General features: G+C 40.4%; 2 protein-coding genes across 26 annotated transcripts in view; one reads left to right on the top strand and one right to left on the bottom strand.

The window, feature by feature from the left end:
* Positions 1 to 11,935, top strand: part of LOC109483084 (tumor protein D52-like) — a 31,735-nt gene extending 19,800 nt beyond the window's left edge. For 11 of the 25 annotated variants that reach the window (XM_019786073.1, XM_019786069.1, XM_019786070.1 and 8 more), the window contains 5 exons: positions 6,661 to 6,762; positions 7,204 to 7,264; positions 8,700 to 8,714; positions 9,534 to 9,554; positions 10,912 to 11,935. In XM_019786073.1, the coding sequence (XP_019641632.1) occupies positions 6,661 to 6,762; positions 7,204 to 7,264; positions 8,700 to 8,714; positions 9,534 to 9,554; positions 10,912 to 11,040 (328 nt within the window). In that variant the 3' untranslated portion in view covers positions 11,041 to 11,935. Of the gene's footprint in view, positions 1 to 6,660; positions 6,763 to 7,203; positions 7,265 to 7,993; positions 8,038 to 8,699; positions 8,715 to 9,533; positions 9,571 to 10,911 lie in introns of all 25 variants that reach the window. The other 14 variants (XM_019786072.1, XM_019786053.1, XM_019786054.1 and 11 more) reach the window with 9 other exon arrangements.
* A 2,305-nt stretch (positions 11,936 to 14,240) lies between these two features.
* The window catches only part of LOC109483039, a 10,618-nt gene continuing 4,590 nt past the window's right edge, over positions 14,241 to 20,268 (bottom strand). Inside the window, exons 5-13 of the mRNA XM_019785996.1 lie at positions 19,475 to 19,618; positions 18,291 to 18,530; positions 17,993 to 18,060; positions 17,304 to 17,542; positions 17,091 to 17,173; positions 16,113 to 16,262; positions 15,647 to 15,790; positions 15,025 to 15,239; positions 14,241 to 14,363 (exon numbers count right to left, since the gene is read on the bottom strand). Of these exons, the coding sequence (XP_019641555.1) occupies positions 14,241 to 14,363; positions 15,025 to 15,239; positions 15,647 to 15,790; positions 16,113 to 16,262; positions 17,091 to 17,173; positions 17,304 to 17,542; positions 17,993 to 18,060; positions 18,291 to 18,530; positions 19,475 to 19,618 (1,406 nt within the window). The remainder of the gene's footprint in view (positions 14,364 to 15,024; positions 15,240 to 15,646; positions 15,791 to 16,112; positions 16,263 to 17,090; positions 17,174 to 17,303; positions 17,543 to 17,992; positions 18,061 to 18,290; positions 18,531 to 19,474; positions 19,619 to 20,268) is intronic.

The following is a 20,268-nucleotide window of genomic DNA, read 5'->3' as shown; positions in this document are numbered from 1 at the left end:
AGCTCAGAGTTTGGACTACTAGTCTGAAGTTTCAGCCTCAGACAGCCAGAATCCTAACTACTGGGCCAGCTCTCAAACATACGTAGACACATGCTGAATGTTTGTGTCTTTACATTGTAGAAAAAGCAATCTTGCCATTATTGACAATGTTTATCTACTTAATTTCTCCATAGTTACATGTTGTACATATTCTGTAACAACTGTGCAATTCTTCTACATGTGCTTTTTTGCTTGCAAGTCGGTAAAAATTTTAGGAGGCAAATTTGTGGACCCTGACAAGTTCATACAACCTTATTTTGAAGTGGAGAGATGATCAGACAGGCATGCTGAATGAACATGTAGTCTCCATGGTCAGACATGTTAACTGTATGTTGTGTCCATGACCATGACATGCACACCCTCAAATTGTGCTTTTCTCTGACACCAGTAGGTTACAAGTATACTCCAAAGGAAAAGACACCTTTTCACAGGAGATCATGCCAATGCCAGTAGGGGCCAAGAGAGGCCTGGCTGAGGAGGGCCAAGGCAGGATAGACTTACATTGTACTGTAACAGGAGAGCAAGTACATGTGTGAGGGCCTGCATGGGGGTGTAGTGATTACGAATTACGCAAATTTTCTCTGCCGACTACGAATTACGTCAAAGTTTCAGAGCTGATTATGACTTTACACTTTGCAACTAATGTACTATTACGAATTACATTTTGGGGGAGGCTGCCTACGGATTAGGGAGACTAAAAAGGCCTGATTACGCCTTTACAATAAAGGGCATGCAGGCCCTCATGTATAGGTGTCTCTTGGACCATCCAACTGAGGAAAAACGATTAGTCCTGCCAGTATCAGTGTCACCTTCCTCCAATCCTGTTCATAACATTGAATACTCATGGCTCATCATTTTAAGCTTTCTGGAACTGCACATAACAAAAATACATGTATGTGAAGAGTGAAACCTTTGCACGAGGTGGCTGGCTAGCTTATTAATAATAGTTAGCAAAGCTTCTGTAACATCCAAACTGTGATGTACACATATTGTGACCTGAAGGTCTGACCTCTGGCTCCCCCTGTCCCAGTGAGGGGTTACCACCAGGTCAACAGGCAGAGGAGGCAAGGCAGATGTTTTTTCAGGGATGAAGTTACATCTTGTTTGATCCCATATTTGGGTCTCTGAGTCTGAGAATCCAGTTCAAATTATCCTTACTAATTTATGATGTCAAACCTGGAACCTACGTGTACCACACAAGTTCTAAATCTATTTTGACAAAAGGATAATCAATGCAAAACTCCTACAGGAGGGTCTGCATGGGGGGTCCTCATTACGCTTTACGCTAAATTTATGGAGGCTCGCAACGCTTTACGTTAAATTCCGGGAGGCCGGCAACGCTTTACGCTAAATTCTGGTTACGAATAACGCTAAATTCAAGTTGGTGTTGCAACGTTGACTGATCAAAAATTCACCGACAACGTCGCAAACAATATCTGTGACGTACACCTTGCAATGAAGCGCGCATGCAAGGTATTTCACACAGCATTCATAATTTGGTACAAAACGGAACCCACTTCAGAACATTCACTTCACCAACCTGCATCTAAAACTCGTACCACCGGCAGATCCAGAAATTTATGAATGGCGGGGGGGGGGGGCGTCAGCGCGAGGGGAGTTTGGGGGCCTCCCCAGCAAATTTTTAAAGTTGAGAGGCTCTCTGGTGTATTTTAGAGCCCGATTTCTGAGCAACTAACCAACGAACTAATACTGATTTTGTTTCGATACATTCATGTGCCCATCGGTACATTTTACGACTGAGAAAATAAAATACATGCATTGTAAATATGTTCGTAAATTTCACAAAACGGGGTGAACAAGTTCGCGAAGAATTTTAGTTCGTGAAACAAAAGAACCAGATAAAAAAGGAGATGCCACCTCTTGATAGACAACCCGCTGGACCACCGTATGCGATAAAATGCGCACAATCACGGGCATCACGTGAGCCATGGTGGGATTGTACTGCACACATGGACCCAGATGGGACAGGCAAGAAAGGGACAGACAAGATAAAGCAGAGATGAAGATGCGACTGAGATTGACTCCAGATGTGCTCCCGCCACCCGGCCAATACTGACCAATAATAGCACAGAACTCCACTGATGTCATGGGTGCTCTCGTGTCCAGGTTAGACAATAGAAATCCTGGGTACGACGTTGACCCAACAGGTTATCCGCGGTTTGCTGGGTTCGTCCGCTACGACTTACGAAAAATGGGAGTCCAGACTACGATTTACGGGGAATTTTTAGGCTCAATTACGCTTTACGTGAAATGCGCTGGCTACGCTTTACGGGAAATTTTCGCCTCCTCACTACGAAATACGGTAAATAAAATAACTTCCCTACGAATTACGGGAAATTAAAGAGGCCCGCCTACGCCTTACGGAAAAGAGCATGCAGACCCTCCTACAGGAGTAGCACTTCTACCAGGTCTGTTGAGCTGGACTGGGGAAAAAATTAGAGCCCTGAAGACAGCCTGCCCTAACCACCATAGACTGGTTACCAGAGATGTCATGTTATAAGATGTACATGTAGATGTACTTTCCATCATGCTCTCATTATAACAGGTTTTTGTCTGACCACCTACATGACTTTGTACATGACAATGTAGCTTTTGTGTCTCAAGTGAACAAACTTACAAAGACTAGATACTACTAGTGAATTAGTGACTAGAGAATTATCCACAATTTACCTTCAGATCATCACCCCCTCCAACAAGAAATATGTCCCCCCTCCCCTACCCTCTCTAGATCTACTTGGCTTTAACTCTACATGTACTTGACCTGGCTAGTCATCTTAGCCAAAGATATAAACCCCATCAAAGTCCACATCAGGACTCCCCCTAACTCCTGCTACTTAAGTTACCTTGCTTTTGTATTATTTAGTAACTTTTGTAACTTTATAAGTTACTTTTGTTGATTATTTGTATTAGTTTGAGTTTGATGTTTTTGTTTGGGGTCTTCCCCAGGCCCAGGGCTCATTGAAAAGCGCCCCACGGGCGATATGTATCCCCCTGGTTAAATAAATAAAAACAAACAAACAAACAAACAAACAAACAACGTTAACTTTGAACATTAGGAGAGCAAAATCATTGAAAATGTAGAGGAAAGGATTTCAGTGTTGTATTTCAAATCCTTGTCTGCAGAGCAAGGTGAATGTTTTCTTTCAATCAGTGTGGGTCCCAGGGGAGAAAACTCTCTACTCTCTACTCTTAAAAAAACAGGCCTGGCTGGGTCATCTGGTACCAGAATGGATCACTGCAACACTGTAGGTCTTGCTTCAGTGTCTCGCCTATTCAATGTACAGGGCTCGGATGTATGTGCACCTTGGAGCTGTGCACCCATTTTTTTTATGTGGGTGTTAATGTACATAGTACATGTAGTTACAACATAAAGAATTCAATCATCGTTACAGTACTTTTCTTGAAATGAAACATAATTATAGTTTTTGCAGACATATTTTTGTTCACCCAATTTTTTAGGTTGGGTGCACCAGTGTCTTTTCCCAAAAATGAATTTCAAGCCCTGATGTATATGCCCTTGTTATAACAGCAGATTTTCTATTGTACACAGTTTTAACTTGCTTCCGATCATGTCTGAACGTTACTTGACATGACAAGACAATTATTCACTCCTCTTTCTTGTTTTTTTTTCATAATTTCCAGAGGAAAAGACCATTTTCTTGTCTTCAAGTGCTACTTTATTCTTTTGGTATTTAGTATGATCTGGTGGGGAAATGTCTGGCTAACCCTAATTACAATGTAGCTTTTGTGTCTCAAGTGAACAAACTTACAAAGACTAGATACTACTAGTGAATTAGTGACTAGAGAATTATCCACAATTTACCTTCAGATCATCACCCCCTCCAACGAGAAATATGTCCCCCCTCCCCTACCCTCTCTAGATCTACTTGGCTACTCTACATGTACTTGACCTGGCTAGTCAAGGAAAACATAAGGGCCTCGTACATGCTCATATACATGTATGTGGATCCTGTGCAAAACTGCTCACTATTCGCTATTCAGAGACCCTCTTCAGAGCATTATCTGACTACGCACTCTCTTGTGCTAAATCCAAGGGCTCTTTTTATGTAACTAAAAGTCAGAGGGACCATGTTGGGATTTGTTTAATTCCAACTCTTCATTGCAGTAGCATATGTTAGCCTAAATTAGAAGTATGGCAATGTCAAGTATTAAAGGTTGCAATGACTGTTGTCATGCATCTGAGACCAGATATAATTTTTAAGAACCATGAGTATCATGAGTATAGAATTAGCTTTCTTGAGATTACTTTACTTGTACGTACACTACAGACACACTCATATTTAAACTGCAAACAATTCTTGCAAAAGACCTTAAAAATATAAGTATTCCCCTGCAACAAGATACTATAATCATGAAAAGCACTTGGAAGGTACAAGACAGGAAAATAGATACTCTTGACCCTTCGGTGACCAGTCAATGGAATGTCAAAGTCCCCTTGTGGTTTATTGATGCTGGTTTTACGCTTTCCTGCATAGCTCAAACAAAACATCAGTTACATGTATGTTCTAGCCTGGAATCTTCAAATCTGTATGTGCATATCTCATCATTACTTTGTGGAGCATTTTTAACTCAAAATTATCTTACAGATCTCAAGCAGGACAAATGGAAATACATCCAGTTCCCTAACAACTGGCAAGAAAATTTACCTACAGGGAAAAAGGTTGGGTGACACAGGCTAAAGGTTGTTCTCCTGAGACTATAGAGGTCTCCTCTATCTATGGGCTAGATAGATAAGCTATGAAAACATGTGGTAGTGATTACAGTTTGGTGGTCAAGAGGGGCTCTCTGGCCCCTTACTGTGAAGACTTACATTAAAAGCCGTGAATTTGTTTGGATAAGTGTGGAGGCGGGGCATAGAAAATTGTTAAATAAACCCAGTAGCACCCCAAGCTACCTTGGTGATAAGTTCTTCCAAGGGTAGTTGTCCAGGGCCACACAGTCTCACAGTACATGTAGCAATTCAACTACTAAAATCATGTCCCAAGTTCTAACAAGGCTTTATTCTTCTTTCTTTCCTCTTGACTAAATAGTGACAAATCAATAGATAATAATCAGAGTCTGGTGTTCAAGACCAGTATCCTTTTGTGTTGACCCACAAAAAGTGCTGACCTACAGCCATCAGCTGAGATGGTCAGATGAAAAAAACAAGAAAGATGAGGTTGGGGAAGTGGATGGTGCAGCAGCTGCTCCAACCATTACACAGCCCCCAAATCCCGAGGACATCCAGTCTGAGAGTCTTGCAGATTTGCAGAACTTCAAAGTAGGATAGGAGAGACATTTGTGAAGGGTTGAAACTTGATTTTAGAGTGTGATCGAGCCATGATTTAGTGGCATAGAAGCTGCTAGTTGCTAGGCCTAGGATAGCTGCTAGAAGTTGCTAGGCCGAAATCAAAAAGCAAAAAGTATGGTGCAAAGCTACATGTATCTGAATGCCGAATTGTGGGGCATTGGGTTGTCATGAAAAGGAACAAAAGCCAATAATATGCATTTCCGACAATTTTTACCCAAATCAAGCTAGTACATTGTAGTAACATCTGTAGGGACAAATTATATGTTTTGTGGGACAATTTCAAAGTATTGTATGAAATCTTTTTTAAGAATTTAGATTTCTGCGCAGAAATCTGTGCAGAATTCTGCAGATTTCTGCAGAATTCTGCAGATTTCTGCAGAAATCTTTGTCGCCGTGTGTCAATGGAATTTCCCTTGTGGTTCATTCAACTGATAATGCTGGGTACTAGCCCGAGTGTCAGCCTTTGTAGCTTTCGTCCGCTCCCCACACTCTACAGGTAGCATAGTGGGGAGTAGACGAAAGATAAAAAGGCTGACACTCAGGCTAGCTGGTTACGGGATCTGGTCTTATGCTTGCCTGTATAGCTCAAAGAATTACGTCTGTTATGTTGTATGTCCTCATCTGTAATGTGTATAGCTCATCATCACTTTTTGAATTGTTTTACTTCATAAATTACTTTAAATATCACAATTTTTTCAAGAAATGAAAAGAAAAGAACAACATACAGTGCAAAGCTATCCCCATGGCAAATTGCAGGGCACTTGGCAAAAGCTGGGCATTTCCGACAAGTTATGCCCAAAATACATGTAACCTGATTGTAGCATTTGTAGGAGAGTGTATCTACCACTTATCACCATAATGATACATTTTGTAGGACAAATCCTTAAAAAAGCAGATTTCTGCAGAAATCTGCACAGATTTCTGCACCCAGCGCAGAATTCTGTGCAGAAATCTGCGCGGGGTGCAGAATTCTGCGCAGAATTCTGCAGAAATCTGCAGAAATAACCTGATCCCTAGGGAACTATCATTGTTATCTACATAGTTGTTGTCATCTTCTACATCACAATATGGAATGTCAATTGTCCAGGACAAACTATGCTTGAAAAGTGAGAGGTAGTCCGGAATTAGAGTGTCTGTCCGGAATTAAAGTGTCGCCTGTTTATTATATAATATACATTGTATACCAGCTTACAAAGCTGCTTGACTGTTTGTCATAATGTTGTAGAGGTTTCCAAGTCGTTTTGAATGTGAACTGACCAGTATTTGATCTTCTGTGCTGTCTTACATAGGTACAAGAAGACATCGGAGACCCTGTCTGTCGCCGGCCAGAAGACAGCCCAGGCCTCCGCAGCTGCCTGGCAGTCCATGTCTCGCAAACTCGGAGAGATGAAGTAAACAATCTTCTCATTAATTTTACTGTTTGTTTGTTTGTTTGTTTGAGCCTTTGTTTATTCATGATACTGTAATACTCAAATTGCCCTGTTTGATGCTTTAATATCCTACCTTACACATATTTTTCAATAAAGTTTATTAGATTTTTAGTTTTGAGCATATGGCTCAGACAGTCCAAAAAGTGCATACAAACAATAATGTCTGACTCAGTAAAAAGTATACAATGTGTATGGATATGTATACCCGGTGGGGCATTGGTTCGGAAATTTGACTGAAAAGAAGCAATGTCATACCTGCTTCTGGACCAGAAAGTATAGAGTTTGAAATTGAAGATAAAATATGCTGGTTATAGGATTATGATTAATAGGATTAGGATTAATATTTTAAGTACAGTGGTCATCCCTTCATCTAAATCTTGAATGTCACTTTTCCTTTTCAAGGAACTCTCAGTCATTCAAGTCATTTGAGGAGAAGGTGGGGAGCACTGTCTCAAACCTTAAGGTAAGTACACTTACTGGCACCTTAAGAACAGGTATAGATACATGTAACTCCTCATACAAGCATTAGTTCATGACATGTACATTTGTAGCATTGTGCCCATATTTTCTATGTACAAAAAACAGTGTTTTATTCAAATGTACTTTGTATTATTGTACCATGTTGATTTAGATTGATAGGAATAGAAAAAAAACTTCAGTCTTCACAAGTCTACGAGATGTACAATATATATATGTTTGCTAAGGCTGTTGGGTTATGTAGTGGCTGCACAATTATATTAAAATACCCAGTTCAGTTCAATTTCCTGCCTATGGTGCCCACTTCCATATCATTCTGTCATCAGTTTTTGCTATATTTGTACTTTTGAGTACAGGGCAAGTTTGTATATATTGTTTGCAACTTGTTCACATGTTTGGTATCCTTAAATCTTTGTCTTATTTGACTGTCCAAATTGTCCATAGGTTGTCATACCTTTTGATTGGTTCAAAATTTATACATTTATGATTATAGACTATCAAGTTTGCTTTACAATGCATGTAACTGTTATGCTTATGCAAAAAGATGAATTTTTGCTTTTCACCTCAATGCAGTTTGCATAACTTTTGACTGGTGGGTTTTCGGGGGTTTTTTGGCGCTGTTTCATTATACTATTTCGTGCTGAGTTTCTTCTTTTTTTCTTTTTTTTCCTTATTTCTCCCTCCGTGGTTCTGTTGGTGTTGGCCCCTGTTGCAGTCCACAACTATGGGTTACATGTATGGGCCTAATTTTACTTACGTGTAGGTAGCAGTTACTTCTGTTTCTGCATGTGATGCTATCACAGTGACTTTATCGTCATTTTGAATGGGGAGGGAAATGTTATAAGGTTGGGGATGGAGGAGGAAGGATTTGGGAGGAACTTATAAAGACGTTTTCAGGTTAAGGTTCGATTCTGATATTTTTGGGGCAATGTCTTGGGCAGAGACTCACTGTGACACTTTTCCACATCCATCCATCCTTCCTTCCCTGTTCCAAAAGTTCTTGAAGTCAATTTTTAACAGCCAAACAACTATGCATATGTGTGATATTTGGAAGTTGCTTAAAATTATATATACGTCCAGGTGTATGTTTGTTTGCTAGATGTAGGATTCATTTATACATGTATTTGACATTTCTATTGTATGTTGTCATTGAACATACTTTGCATTCCATGTACAACTGTGCTGCATGAGTGTGTCTTTGTATGAGTGTGTTTTGAGACAAAATGATAAAAAAAAGATCCACAAAGAAAGGGTTTTGAAAACAATACACTGTTGTTCCAAATGTTACCAAGTCTCATCCAAACGAACAAAGGTTGAATTTGTATCGAGTCGAAATAAAATTCATACCTTGCTGTGAATGTATCTTGATAGAAAAGAAATAAGATTATGTAATTCCGTTATTTTTTTCACCTTTTTTCCAGACCAATGCCATCGGGGTAGGTTTAAGATTTTTTATTTCAATCTAAAATCATGGTTCACCCAGTTTGAATTATGGCATGGCCTGAAGTTTTTTTTCTGTTTTTTGTTCTCAAGTCTTTTTTTGTGAATGGCTTAGAAATGATGACTCTTGGCTTACATTTACTAAATGACAAAATGGTCCCATTAAGGCATGAAAGGGAATGATCAAATAGTACACTGACATGAAGGTTATAAAGTTTAACATTGTATTGAGACTGACATGTGACCTCTAACTTGATTGATTGACATCTTCAGAATGATACTCTGAAAATTTGTCTTTTTACTAATTTTCCACTACTGAATGAGTGTGTTGTGTGTATATTTGGTGAAGGGCTGATGCTTTATCAAAGTTTATGTGCTGCGCATGTGCCCGATACAGAGTGTGTTGTACGCACGTCAGCAGAACGTACTGCGCCTGTGCAGAACCCCGTATTTTCGCGTTTTTCGTTGGGTTTTTGGCCTACGTTGCATCAGAATTTTGCCTGTTGCAGAGGATATTCTTTATGACGTAACATCTGGAAACTACTGTCGAAATGCTAACCTTATATGAGCGAATACAACCTTATATGAGACATTCTGCTGAAATGCTATGTACAATACATTAAGGGTTTCGCGCAGGTGCAGTACGTTCTGCCGACGTGCTTGTGTTGTATGTGTGGAGGGCAAACGTTACATCTGTCCTGCATGGTCGATACTGAGCGTGTTTGTGTGCTGTTCCGTCCTGACGTGCCCAGGCCGTCACCATGAATGTTCTGCCTGAAGGTTTCCCTTTCTTTTTTGCCATCACTGACTTGCAGAAGGGACGTAGGCTAACCTGGGTGAGGTATTAGCGTTGTATGTACCAATCATAACTTCTAACATCACTCTGTGCATGGACGTGTGTTTATCGATGTGTCTTTCTTTCACGTTTGTTTGTTACATTTTCCAGTTGAAAGTTCTTTGACCTTGATCACGAAAAACATTTGAATTTAGCAGAAAATTTAAATCATTACCATGCCTTTCAGTGTACAATGTATGTACACGTGTAAGGCAGTGCCCTTCTCTGATTATAAGGCCCTTGGGCCACACAGTTGTGCAAGCACTACAGCAGGTGGCTAGACCACTGGTAGTGGTGTGTGTTCAACTATCATCACTCTTTCTCATAAGTGTTGACCAGAGAAAGCAGTATAGCAGAAAAGTGTTGGCTGTTCTATACTTTTTGTTTCCAAATGCATTTTGAGTCAAGGTCATACAGAACTTTACTGGAATTTGGTTAATTTCAGTTTGGTCCATTCTATACAATTTGTTGGTTAACTGTTCATGGAATGGACCATGTTGAGGGTGAATTCTTTCAGTTTTGTTCGGTGAATAAGGAACCAAAGGTGCTCTAACATGGTGTTTCATACTAGTAGTTCCATCAAGAAGGTTTTGCTAAGTTGCAGATGTAACAGTTGAAAATTGAATGTCCAAACTTTTCAAAATATGTACATTTTTAAGACTGTAAACACCATGTCTTTTGACATAGCTTTGGTTCCTTACCAATTGTTACAGTGATGTTTGTCTGGTGTCACTTTTTGCATGGATCTGTGTTATTATATAGACTGAACTATGCAAACTTCAGCATGACATGTTCTTGTTTTGTGTTATGTTGAACTGTCTGTTTTTCTATGCAGTCTGTGTTTAGAATAGTGGTGATTAGTATAAATTACAGACTCAAAGTTCGAAATTTTGTCATTACTACATGGACCTGTATGAAACATGGGTGTCCAAAATGTATTCGTATATCTTTTAGGCTTACTGAAAGTAAACATGTCAATCCTTCAGAATGTCAGCAGTGACATACAGGGAAAAAAGCCAGGCTTTTTATACCGTGGAAAACAAAAATCATGGTCCTCTTTGACAGTAAAGTGAATGTTAAAGCTTTTAAGCATGGAAGATGCCAAAGACTGAAACATAATTCGTGGCTTAAGCTTAGCCTCCTGCGCAAACATCTAACTGGTGTGTTACGCCAAAGGGCGGCTATAATGATACAGATACAGATGTAACGTGGCAGCGTTCGTTTGTACAAGTGGAAAGAAACTGGTGCTCTAGCCGCTCGTACACATGCTGCCACACTACAAGGCTGCGAAGGAGGCTAATCATGAGTTTGACTTCTCAATGTAGTTCCTTGCTCTCAACTCTTCTGTATCCCCGCAGTCGAAAGTGACGTCACCACGCGAGCCCAAGCCGACCTTCGAAGACGTTCTCAACAGCACGGCGAACGCGGACAAGCAAGACGATTCCCAGAATGCACCACCTCTCCCCGAAGAGAAGGTGCCTCTCTAAAAACAACAGCACAACCCAGAATCATCTCATATTCCATTCTCCATTTCATCAAGTACCCAACATAGGGTCACTATGGGTTTACAACTCCAAGAATGTATGTAAATTCAGTATATATATTATGTATATGTATATCTTAAACAAAAAACGAGAAAAAAAAAAGACTTGACTGAGCGCTATGTTAAGAAACTCAGTAAAAAAGTAATGAGAAAAAAGACAAAATTGTTAGTTATGACAACTTAGAGAATTTTGGGGTAAGAAATTTGAGAGGTGTTTCTCTTGGGGACCTTACTGCAATTGTAAGACTTTGAAAAATCATCTATGAAATAGGTAGTAGTATCTTGTCAGAAGTGCACAGTGTGGCAAGAGCACTCAAAACTGTGTGTTCATTTTTGCTTTGTGGCATTGAATGCCATGTAGAGTGCAAGGGAGAAAGCTAAACACAATATTAGTCTGTTATATGCTGGGGAAGAAAAATGTTCTAAAAAATCATGATTGAATAGTAATTGGTTGTGGTGTTTTCTGAGGTTTGGGGTATTTCGGTGGAAAGGGGGATGGGTGGGGGAAATGGTTAAGTTTGTTCAATTTTCAAGAAATAGAGGCTCATAGTGTTTCCGAAATATCTTGAACACCACAGTCAAGCAATGTTATACTACGTGCTGCAATTGTTGTCAGTCTAAGCAAGTTAAGGTGTAACACCAAGCTTTAAAACTGAAGCAAAATGTTAGAGTATCATTCCTTCAGCCATGTTACAGTGAAGAAAGTTACAATTGTGCGTTGTATGTTGCATCTGTATTGCTCAAATTTAGAGACAGGTTACTGTGGTATTGTGACAGGTTATGGATCTATGTAGCCGTGCAAGCTTACAATTATATTGGAAGATACAATGCAACAGAGAGTGTGTCTTTGTTTTTTCATGATCCGTCTACATTTGAGCTCTGCGCCTTGCGAAAACGCTGACCGTCAATTCTACTAGTCCGCTAACACACCCAGATAAAGACAAGGGTAGAAGAGAACAGGTTTTCAGAAGGGAAAACCTTCATTTCATAATTATGAGCATTCTTACTTCTGGTTAGCCTGATTGTCTCAAGGGAATTCAGAAAAATGGTCCATGTTTCTGATATGAAGCACATTTGAGTAGCCTCTACCAGGCTTCCGTAGGTGGCTGGAAAGAGTAGAAATCGGCCAAATAGAGAGATAGCATGCCAGGGGAGTTGGTCTGCTGGAGAGAACAGTGTGCCGCAAAATGTATTCTAGCGGACCAACTCCCTTGGCATGCTACAATGTATCTCTCTATTTGGTCAATTTCTACTCTTTCTAGCCGCCTCCTGGAGCCTGGTAGATCTAGAGGCTAACATTTGAGTTCAACCTGCAAGTTGGGTATGTGAGGTGGTATATAATACATACAATACAGTAAAAGTGGGAAGAATGGACCACACCCTGAGTAATAAATAAGCTTTAAAGTGTTCTCATATGTACATGTATGATATTTGCAAAAATAAATAGTGAACATGCTATATCTTTCTCATTTTTATTTTGCTTTTAATGAAATATGCAGCGGTTCTTTACAAAAGAGTAATACATTTGTTGTCTTGTTGCTAATTATGAACTTTTATCACCATATGATGATTTTCCTATAGTATACGTATTTATTTTATTGATGAATAACGCAGTATACACCATAATGCAAGCTCTAGAAGATTGCACATTACTTAAGTTGCTTGCTATGTTTACCTTTCCAGAAGGAAAACATTGTTTTGCACTTTTTCTTCTCCTAAACACGTGAGGTCAGTGACCTATTTTTCAATGCTGAATTCTACCACCCCTCATTAAATATGCATGCATATCAAACAAAACCACAACTTGGATAAACACACAAAAAGTACACTGTACTTGTATATACATTTAAAGGTATTACTAAGTACTAGTTGAAACCAAGTATCTAAGATAATATCATACAATACCTTCAGTTAACCATCTCTTTACATATAGTTGCATTTTTACAACTTTTTACATACATGTAGGCAGCACAGAGTCTGGATACTTGCCATTCCAACTAGTAATGATTATAGTTCTAATGAACTAGCATCATTATAGTTTAAAAAATGTCCTATTGGTCCCTGTTGGAAATTTACATGACTGACATTGACAGAACTGTCTTCAGTCTGCTACAGATTTATATATGGTATTTGTCAAAGTGTGTACATAAAATCCTTCATGTGTATCATCGAAAGATATTGAGAGCTTTTTGCTCCTGAGGTTCATATACTAAGTTTTTGCACGCCGATAGCACATACAATATTATACAAGCAATGGATAAACCATAAAGTTGGTGACACAAATTATCTTATAATAAATCATGCAGTAGTCCTAGCCTTTTGAGACTGACTGACTAGTAGTAGCACTGTAGTAGTAACATTTTGTCATATCTACAAATACATATAATGTACAATGTATGTGAAACTGAACTTCAGGCATAATATGTGTAGAAGCCAATCAAAAAGGCCCCAAAGGCCACAGGAAAAATGATCTTAGCACAGAAGTCGAGCTTCACTGCTCTTTTCTCTGCTGAGTGCACTCCGTCCTCTTCATCACCAACCCAAGCTGTGGAAGGTTTCGACAACGGTTCCACCGAAGTCTGCCACAGACCCAGGCATCCTGGCAACTACATGTGTGTGTGGCGAGAAAAAAAAAATAGAGAAAGAAATAATTAGGACAAAAACTCTGTTGTCTGAGGACTTTTCAGGCATTCTAGAGTCACAGGAAGGCCTACAATAATTTTTGGGGAAGTCTTTTTTTTTTATAGAATCATAAAATGTGTGAATTAACAGGTTTTGCATGGGGATACGAAAGGATGGCCTGTGCCAATTTTTTTAGCTGTTCACCATTACATACACCTTCCAATGCTGTACAATAAATAGTCTTGAATTGGGTCAACTTGACATTGAGAGCAACCTAGCTTTTAACATAGGTTTCCACTATACAATGTATTTTCTTGCTGTAAGGCCATGTTGATTTTATTTATATGGATGACATCCGCGCGTGCATGAATTTTCATCCGTTTCCAAAAAAAAGTTTTCAACCATACTGTAAATCATACAAAGCAGGTGCAAGATGGGCAAATGTATGCCCTGTAGTATTGGAAAAAGATACTAATAATAGTAGAATGCCATAACCTACATGTAATTATTTCAAACTATGTATTAGAAAATAATAACCTGTCCTCCTGAGAGGATGAAGTTAGCCAGGACAGTCTCCAGCAGGGCGAGCATCACCATGGCCAGACACCCGCTCATCCACACGTCATAGGCTCGCACCAGGTTCGTCTGGATATTAACAACAAACGTATCATTTAGTTAGCCTGACTAAATCTGTGCTCCCAGCCCCCCCCCCCAATTGGTGTAATACCGGGCCGGCTGCTAGGAGCACAGTCAGGCTAATCATTTATTAGTCTCTAACAGGCTCTTTGGGCTGCTGTTAAATTGCTACTGTAACACTAGCAAAAATAAGCCAGATAGGCTGAATGATTTCTGTATCTGTATCATTATAGCTGGTATAACCGCCCTTCGGTGTAACACACCAGCTTTGCAGGCACGCGGCGCGGCAGCAGCTGTCTACGTTACACCGAACGACTTTGCCTAGGGAGTTAACCAGCGCAGCATGCATTTGCAGCCCATTGGCAATTTGCTTTAATTGTTTTATTGTGGCAAACAAAAAAGTTTAGTACATAAAGATTACAGTTATAGGACAGAGCCATAGGGTTATGCATTCGTAACACATTTGCAATATGGCCCATCTCTTTACTACTAGTATTTATCATCACTTCGGCAACCTAAAAAGTTATTCTATCAAAAAGTTATTATATCAAGATTGCAATTATAGGACAGCGACAAATTTTAAGTGGCCAGTAACCGAAGTCAGCAATTGGTCAAACACTCATCAATCATCTCTATGTTCACCCTTGGTGGTAGTTTTAATGAGGCTCACCTGGGGGTTTTCTCCATAGCTGCTCTTGATGATCAGAGACAGGAGCGTGCTAATCCCCAGTGAGACCCTCCCGTTGATCTCCTGCGGATGCAGCCAGAAGCCGAGCCATGACGTCATGACCACTGACGTAGTGGGCAGGAACGTCACGAGCACGTGACTCTGCAGACGGCGGGAAAACTGCAGACGAACCTCCAGGGTGGAGACCTGAGTCAGGCCTGAGGTATGAGAACGCCATTAGTTACTACTTTCCTTTGAAATTTTTAAGAACCAATTTGCATTACTAGATAGCTTTAAAAAAGTACATATGCAAAGGTTGGGGTGTTTAATACCAGCAAGGACATTACTGGTATACTGTATATTGTCCTTGATACCTGCCATACAAATGCCTTTTGTTTCTAGTGTTTGGCTAAACTTGTTCTTGCAATTGGACGTTTTTTTGTTCCTAAGGCTAAGTCCTAATTCATGCAAAACATATATAAAAAATGTTCACATCACCAAGGCGAAGTGTTTACTACATGCTCCTATGTAATGATAATATGATGTTAAAAAAACACTGGCGACGTTTGATTGACATGGTATGTTCTTGTTTTCTCAATAAGTGTTTGATGAAATAGTAGTTGACCTGATCGGTTGCAGTCGTTGGATTCGTACTGGCAGCTGCCGAAGTACGTTTTGCACACGGCACACTCGTTGCCATGGCTACACCCCCGCATGTGGGTACAGTGGTCGGCACTGTAGGCGTACTTGCCTGTGAGCAGATGACAGGCTACAAGGAAAAAAAAAACAATCAAATGCATGTGTCTGTCTCCCTCCCCCTTCTCTCTGCATCTCCCCCTCTTTTCCCTCTCTCTCTTTCTCTCTCTCTCTCTTCACACACACACACACACACACATACACTAACACACACACACACACACACACACACACATACATAAATACACAAACAAACAAACAAACACACACATTTAAATGTCAGAGAGGCATCATTTTCCCCCTCAGAAACCCCACCATAACTGGTCCTAAAATGAAGTCTACGTGGCCCACCAGAAATTAAAGAAACAGAACATTAACAATTATTAAACCTTTACCAGCCTCAGTGTTGTCTGTTTGCTGTACTGAAGAATAGACGTTCAGCCCTGTTAGTTCGAACTGGGACACAACGGCCGTCATGTCTGTTGTCACAGGTCCGGGAGAGCTGGCGTTCTTTGGACGGTGAACAGGGAAATACAACCCACTATCTGCAGAAGACACCAATAGATAATGTTAGAAATGATACGTGTTATAGACAGCAGATGTTAAAACATACATAAAGTTCATGTTGTAAATGTAATGGTTGCAAAAGTACTATAATTAAGGGTTAATGTCCCTCCCCGAGGTGAATATGGTGTGATAAAGCCTTGTCAGTTGCTATAACCACCGAATAAAGCCACCAAGTGAGCGCAGCGAACGAGGTGGCTTTATGAGGTGGTTATAGCAACTGACAAGGCTTTATCACACCATATTCACCGAGAAAGGGCGGGCCATTAACGCTATTATCATATAGCTTACGCGATAGCCTATCCAAACTGATGCAGTGAAGAGTGACACAATGTACAATTTACCCCTTGCACATGCTGAATAGAACATAGAATATTTGTTCCATCTGGAGTCACCTGAGGTCACTGGGGGGTTCACGTTCTATGGCCTTCTAACTGGGTCACAGGCAGGGAACAGGTGTTCTTATGGGAGTCACCCGAGGTCATCGGAACACAACTCAAGTTATTTTTGGATTTTTTAGAAGTAGAGCCGTGTTCTATTGGGTCACCTGAGGTCATATGCGGGTGATTATTCATTTTGTTTAATGTATGGATTGGAATGAATAAATACCCGATTTTGACTCTATTTGTGACATTACGGCGACATAAAGAATGTGGAATGGAGCCTTCTGATTGGTCAACGTCACCCGGCTATATGATAATAAACATTGAAATCCACTTAAATCTTCAATTCTTGTAGTACACCGTTTCGGCACAAACACACCGCCCAGCCACTCAAAACAATACTTCCAAAAAAGGGGGATTTCTTACATCCGTGTAGTTTGAAGCTGCATTCTTGCTGATCCAATGGGTACCTTGCCATACTGGGCACACAGGACAGGTACAGAGTTCTCCTATGGAATAGGAATAATACAGTGTTAGTATATATGGTCCCAAGTAGTAACACGTCCAGTATGGCACTACAAACTGTAGTACTGTAAAAATAATTTTATGTATAAGAGCAATAAAACAGAGGGGAAATACGTGAGTCTGTGGAACAGGATTCCGGATGGGTGGAGCCACATGCTGATGTCGTGATCGCTCCCTCCTCTTCCGCCGCTCTTCCTCTTCTTGCTGACGTCAGCAGCTCTCCGTACGGCCGCGTCAAACGCCAGGGGAGGGGCCCACATGAACGATGCCGGTACCGGTTCCCAACCGGTGGATAGGCCGCGGAGACGGGCGTCGACCCAGCCCATGCTGTACTCCACTGTCACCGACAGATTCTGCAAACAACCAAATCAACAAGAAATCTGAAATTTCAAGCTTGCGGGATGAATGTAGATACAATTTGCGTTATTGCGAAACTTATTCCGATATTACAACGTGGCTTGTTTATGTTTCATCCTTTCCTGGCGACCGCATCCTTGAACCCGCGGCATACCATGTTAAAACCCTGCCAATCAAGTGAAACCAAATCTCCGCCTACCCAAACGTACAAACCTAGCATAAGCTAGCGCCACCCAAAACATACTAGTACTTCCGTCCATTTCTTATAGTTTATTGCTGCCCCCGAGTATATACAGGCTTTGGTTTCATACAATCCGTTCTATTACATTCTAGCTTGTGTACACGTACCACCTGTTGTTTCTAGTACAGCTGTAGGCAAAATGAATGCCATTCGTAGTAATGGCATTCCTTGAAGCCAAAATGTGCAATTTGCATAAGTCACTGACCGCGTTCTCCTCAGACAAAGGTCCAACATGAAGAATCTTCACAGCCGACGTCACGTCAAATTTCTCTTCTACAACAGGAAAGAAAGAATATTTCAGAAGTTGTTTGTGGTCATATAGATTACATTACCTTACAAAACATTAGCAGAAGCCACATGCCAGTTCCAAGCTACCTTGCCAGTTCTTATAATGAAAAGCGAAGCTGTCAATCTTAACATAGCAACTGATAAGCCCATGGCAACGCGCGCGCAGTTGCGTAACTGGAATGCAAATGAAGGACACCAATATGGCGGATAGTTACCTGTTTGTGGACTGACGTTGCTGTCGTACCCTTGGGGCATGTTCTTTCCGGTCTTCCACCCGTTCCACTCCTCCTGTGTCGCGTTGTCCTCGGTGGCCAGCTTAGACTTGAACGCTGAAGGGTCTTCAAAGATTTTCTTCAGAACCGTCTTCCTTTCTTTCTTCACTTTTGCCTGACTGGTGTCATTGGGTGCTCCTGCTGTTGGCAGTTGGGATGCGCTAGACAACTGCGGTGTAGTTGCTGGTTTCATGGTTGACACTGGAGGATCTGTGTTGGTCGGTTCGGTTGTGCTGGGCTTCGGAGAAATAGTAGAAGTAGTAGTAGCAGTAGTAGTCACAGCAGTTGTAGTAGCATCAGTAGTTATATCAGTAGTAGCTGCAGTAGTAGTAGTAGTAGTAGCATCAGTAGTTATACCAGTAGTAGCTACAGTAGTAGTAGTAGCATCAGTAGTTATACCAGTAGTAGTGGCATTAGTAGTAGTAGCATCAGTAGTTACATCAGTAGTAGTGGCAGTAGTAGTAGTAGTAACATCAGTAGTTACGGCAGTAGTAGTGTCAGTAGTAGTAGTAGTAACATCAGTAGTTACGGCAGTAGTAGTGGCAGTAGTAGTAGTAGCATCAGTAGTTACATCAGTAGTAGTGGCAGTAGTAGTAGTAGCATCAGTTGTTTCATCAGTGGTAGTGGCAGTAGTAGTAGTAGCATCAGTAGTTACATCAGTAGTAGTGGTAGTAGTAGTAGTAGCATCAGTAGTTAAATCAGTAGTAGTGGCAGTAGTAGTAGTAGCATCAGTAGTTACGGCAGTAGTAGTAGTAGTAGTAGCATCCGTAGTTGCATCAGTGGTAGTGGCAGTAGTAGTAGTAGTAGCATCAGTAGTTAAATCAGTAGTAGTGGCAGTAGTAGTAGTAGCATCAGTAGTTTGGGCTGCAATCAGAAAATAAAAAGAAATAAAAACGATGATCAGCAATACAGTCGAGACAGATTTCATTTAGAATTGTGTTTTTTTTAACGGATTCAGCATTAGATTTTGTGAAAGACTGAAGAAGTCAATAAAGTTAGACTATAGATAGTGCCCTTCCTTATCGCAATGGTACATACGAGTTTGTTTAGTAACACATTGTAACATGATTATAAAATATTACAAAAAGGATATTCACCATGGCATTGGTTTGTTCCAGTCCACTGACCATCGTTGCCACACGTCATGATGACGTCACCACCCGTGATGCACTTGTACGTGCAGTTCTTACCAGGCCAGTAGGGACAGATGCATTCTGGTCCGGACGTGTCAGTATTGGGAACAGGTGGAGGCTCGGGACACACTGTAAAATCTTTGAAAAAACAAACAATATAAATACTGTGGTTATAAAGGGTTTCGTACATTGGGGAAAATTAAAGTTGTCATGAAATTTTTAAGCTATACGCTGTGCTGTGCAACAATAACATCCACATGCTAAGAATGGAATGTTCCACATTTTTAAAATGCGGAATCAACTTTTTTGGCTTACAATGCATTCATACACACTGTATAACTTGGACATAAATTTTGGAAAAACAAGTATATCTTACCTTGTGTACAGTTAAACCTAAACTGCCCATTCGGATCTTCTGTCCCATAGCCTACATAGTTAATGTCGAGTGGATTCTGAAAACCCCTTGTCATGAACGGTTCTTTCTCCCCGCCTCGCCCCACTAATATGTGTAGTTCCGTCCTTGTTGTCCAGCATATCCAGAACTTTCGGAACTCGTTTGGAGACAAAATATCTGTATGGTGATAAAGTCATTTGTTTCTAACACATTAATCTACATGTACTGTGATAAAAACGTATTGATATTGACTGTATATTTGGTTCATTGGTTATATAGTCTTGGGCTATCAACATAAAAAAATGAGCGACTAGAAACAAGGGTGGAAAGTGTTAATATAGATTTTCATTAGAGTCAGTATCGGAATGTATTCAATACTTCATTATATATATAT

The sequence above is a fragment of the Branchiostoma belcheri genome, unplaced genomic scaffold (genome assembly GCF_001625305.1).
Source record: "Branchiostoma belcheri isolate BF01 breed outbred unplaced genomic scaffold, Haploidv18h27 scaffold62, whole genome shotgun sequence".
Lineage (NCBI taxonomy): Eukaryota > Metazoa > Chordata > Leptocardii > Amphioxiformes > Branchiostomatidae > Branchiostoma > Branchiostoma belcheri.
The sequence above is the reverse complement of the archived record's forward strand: the minus strand, read 5'-3'. Positions and strand labels throughout refer to the sequence as shown.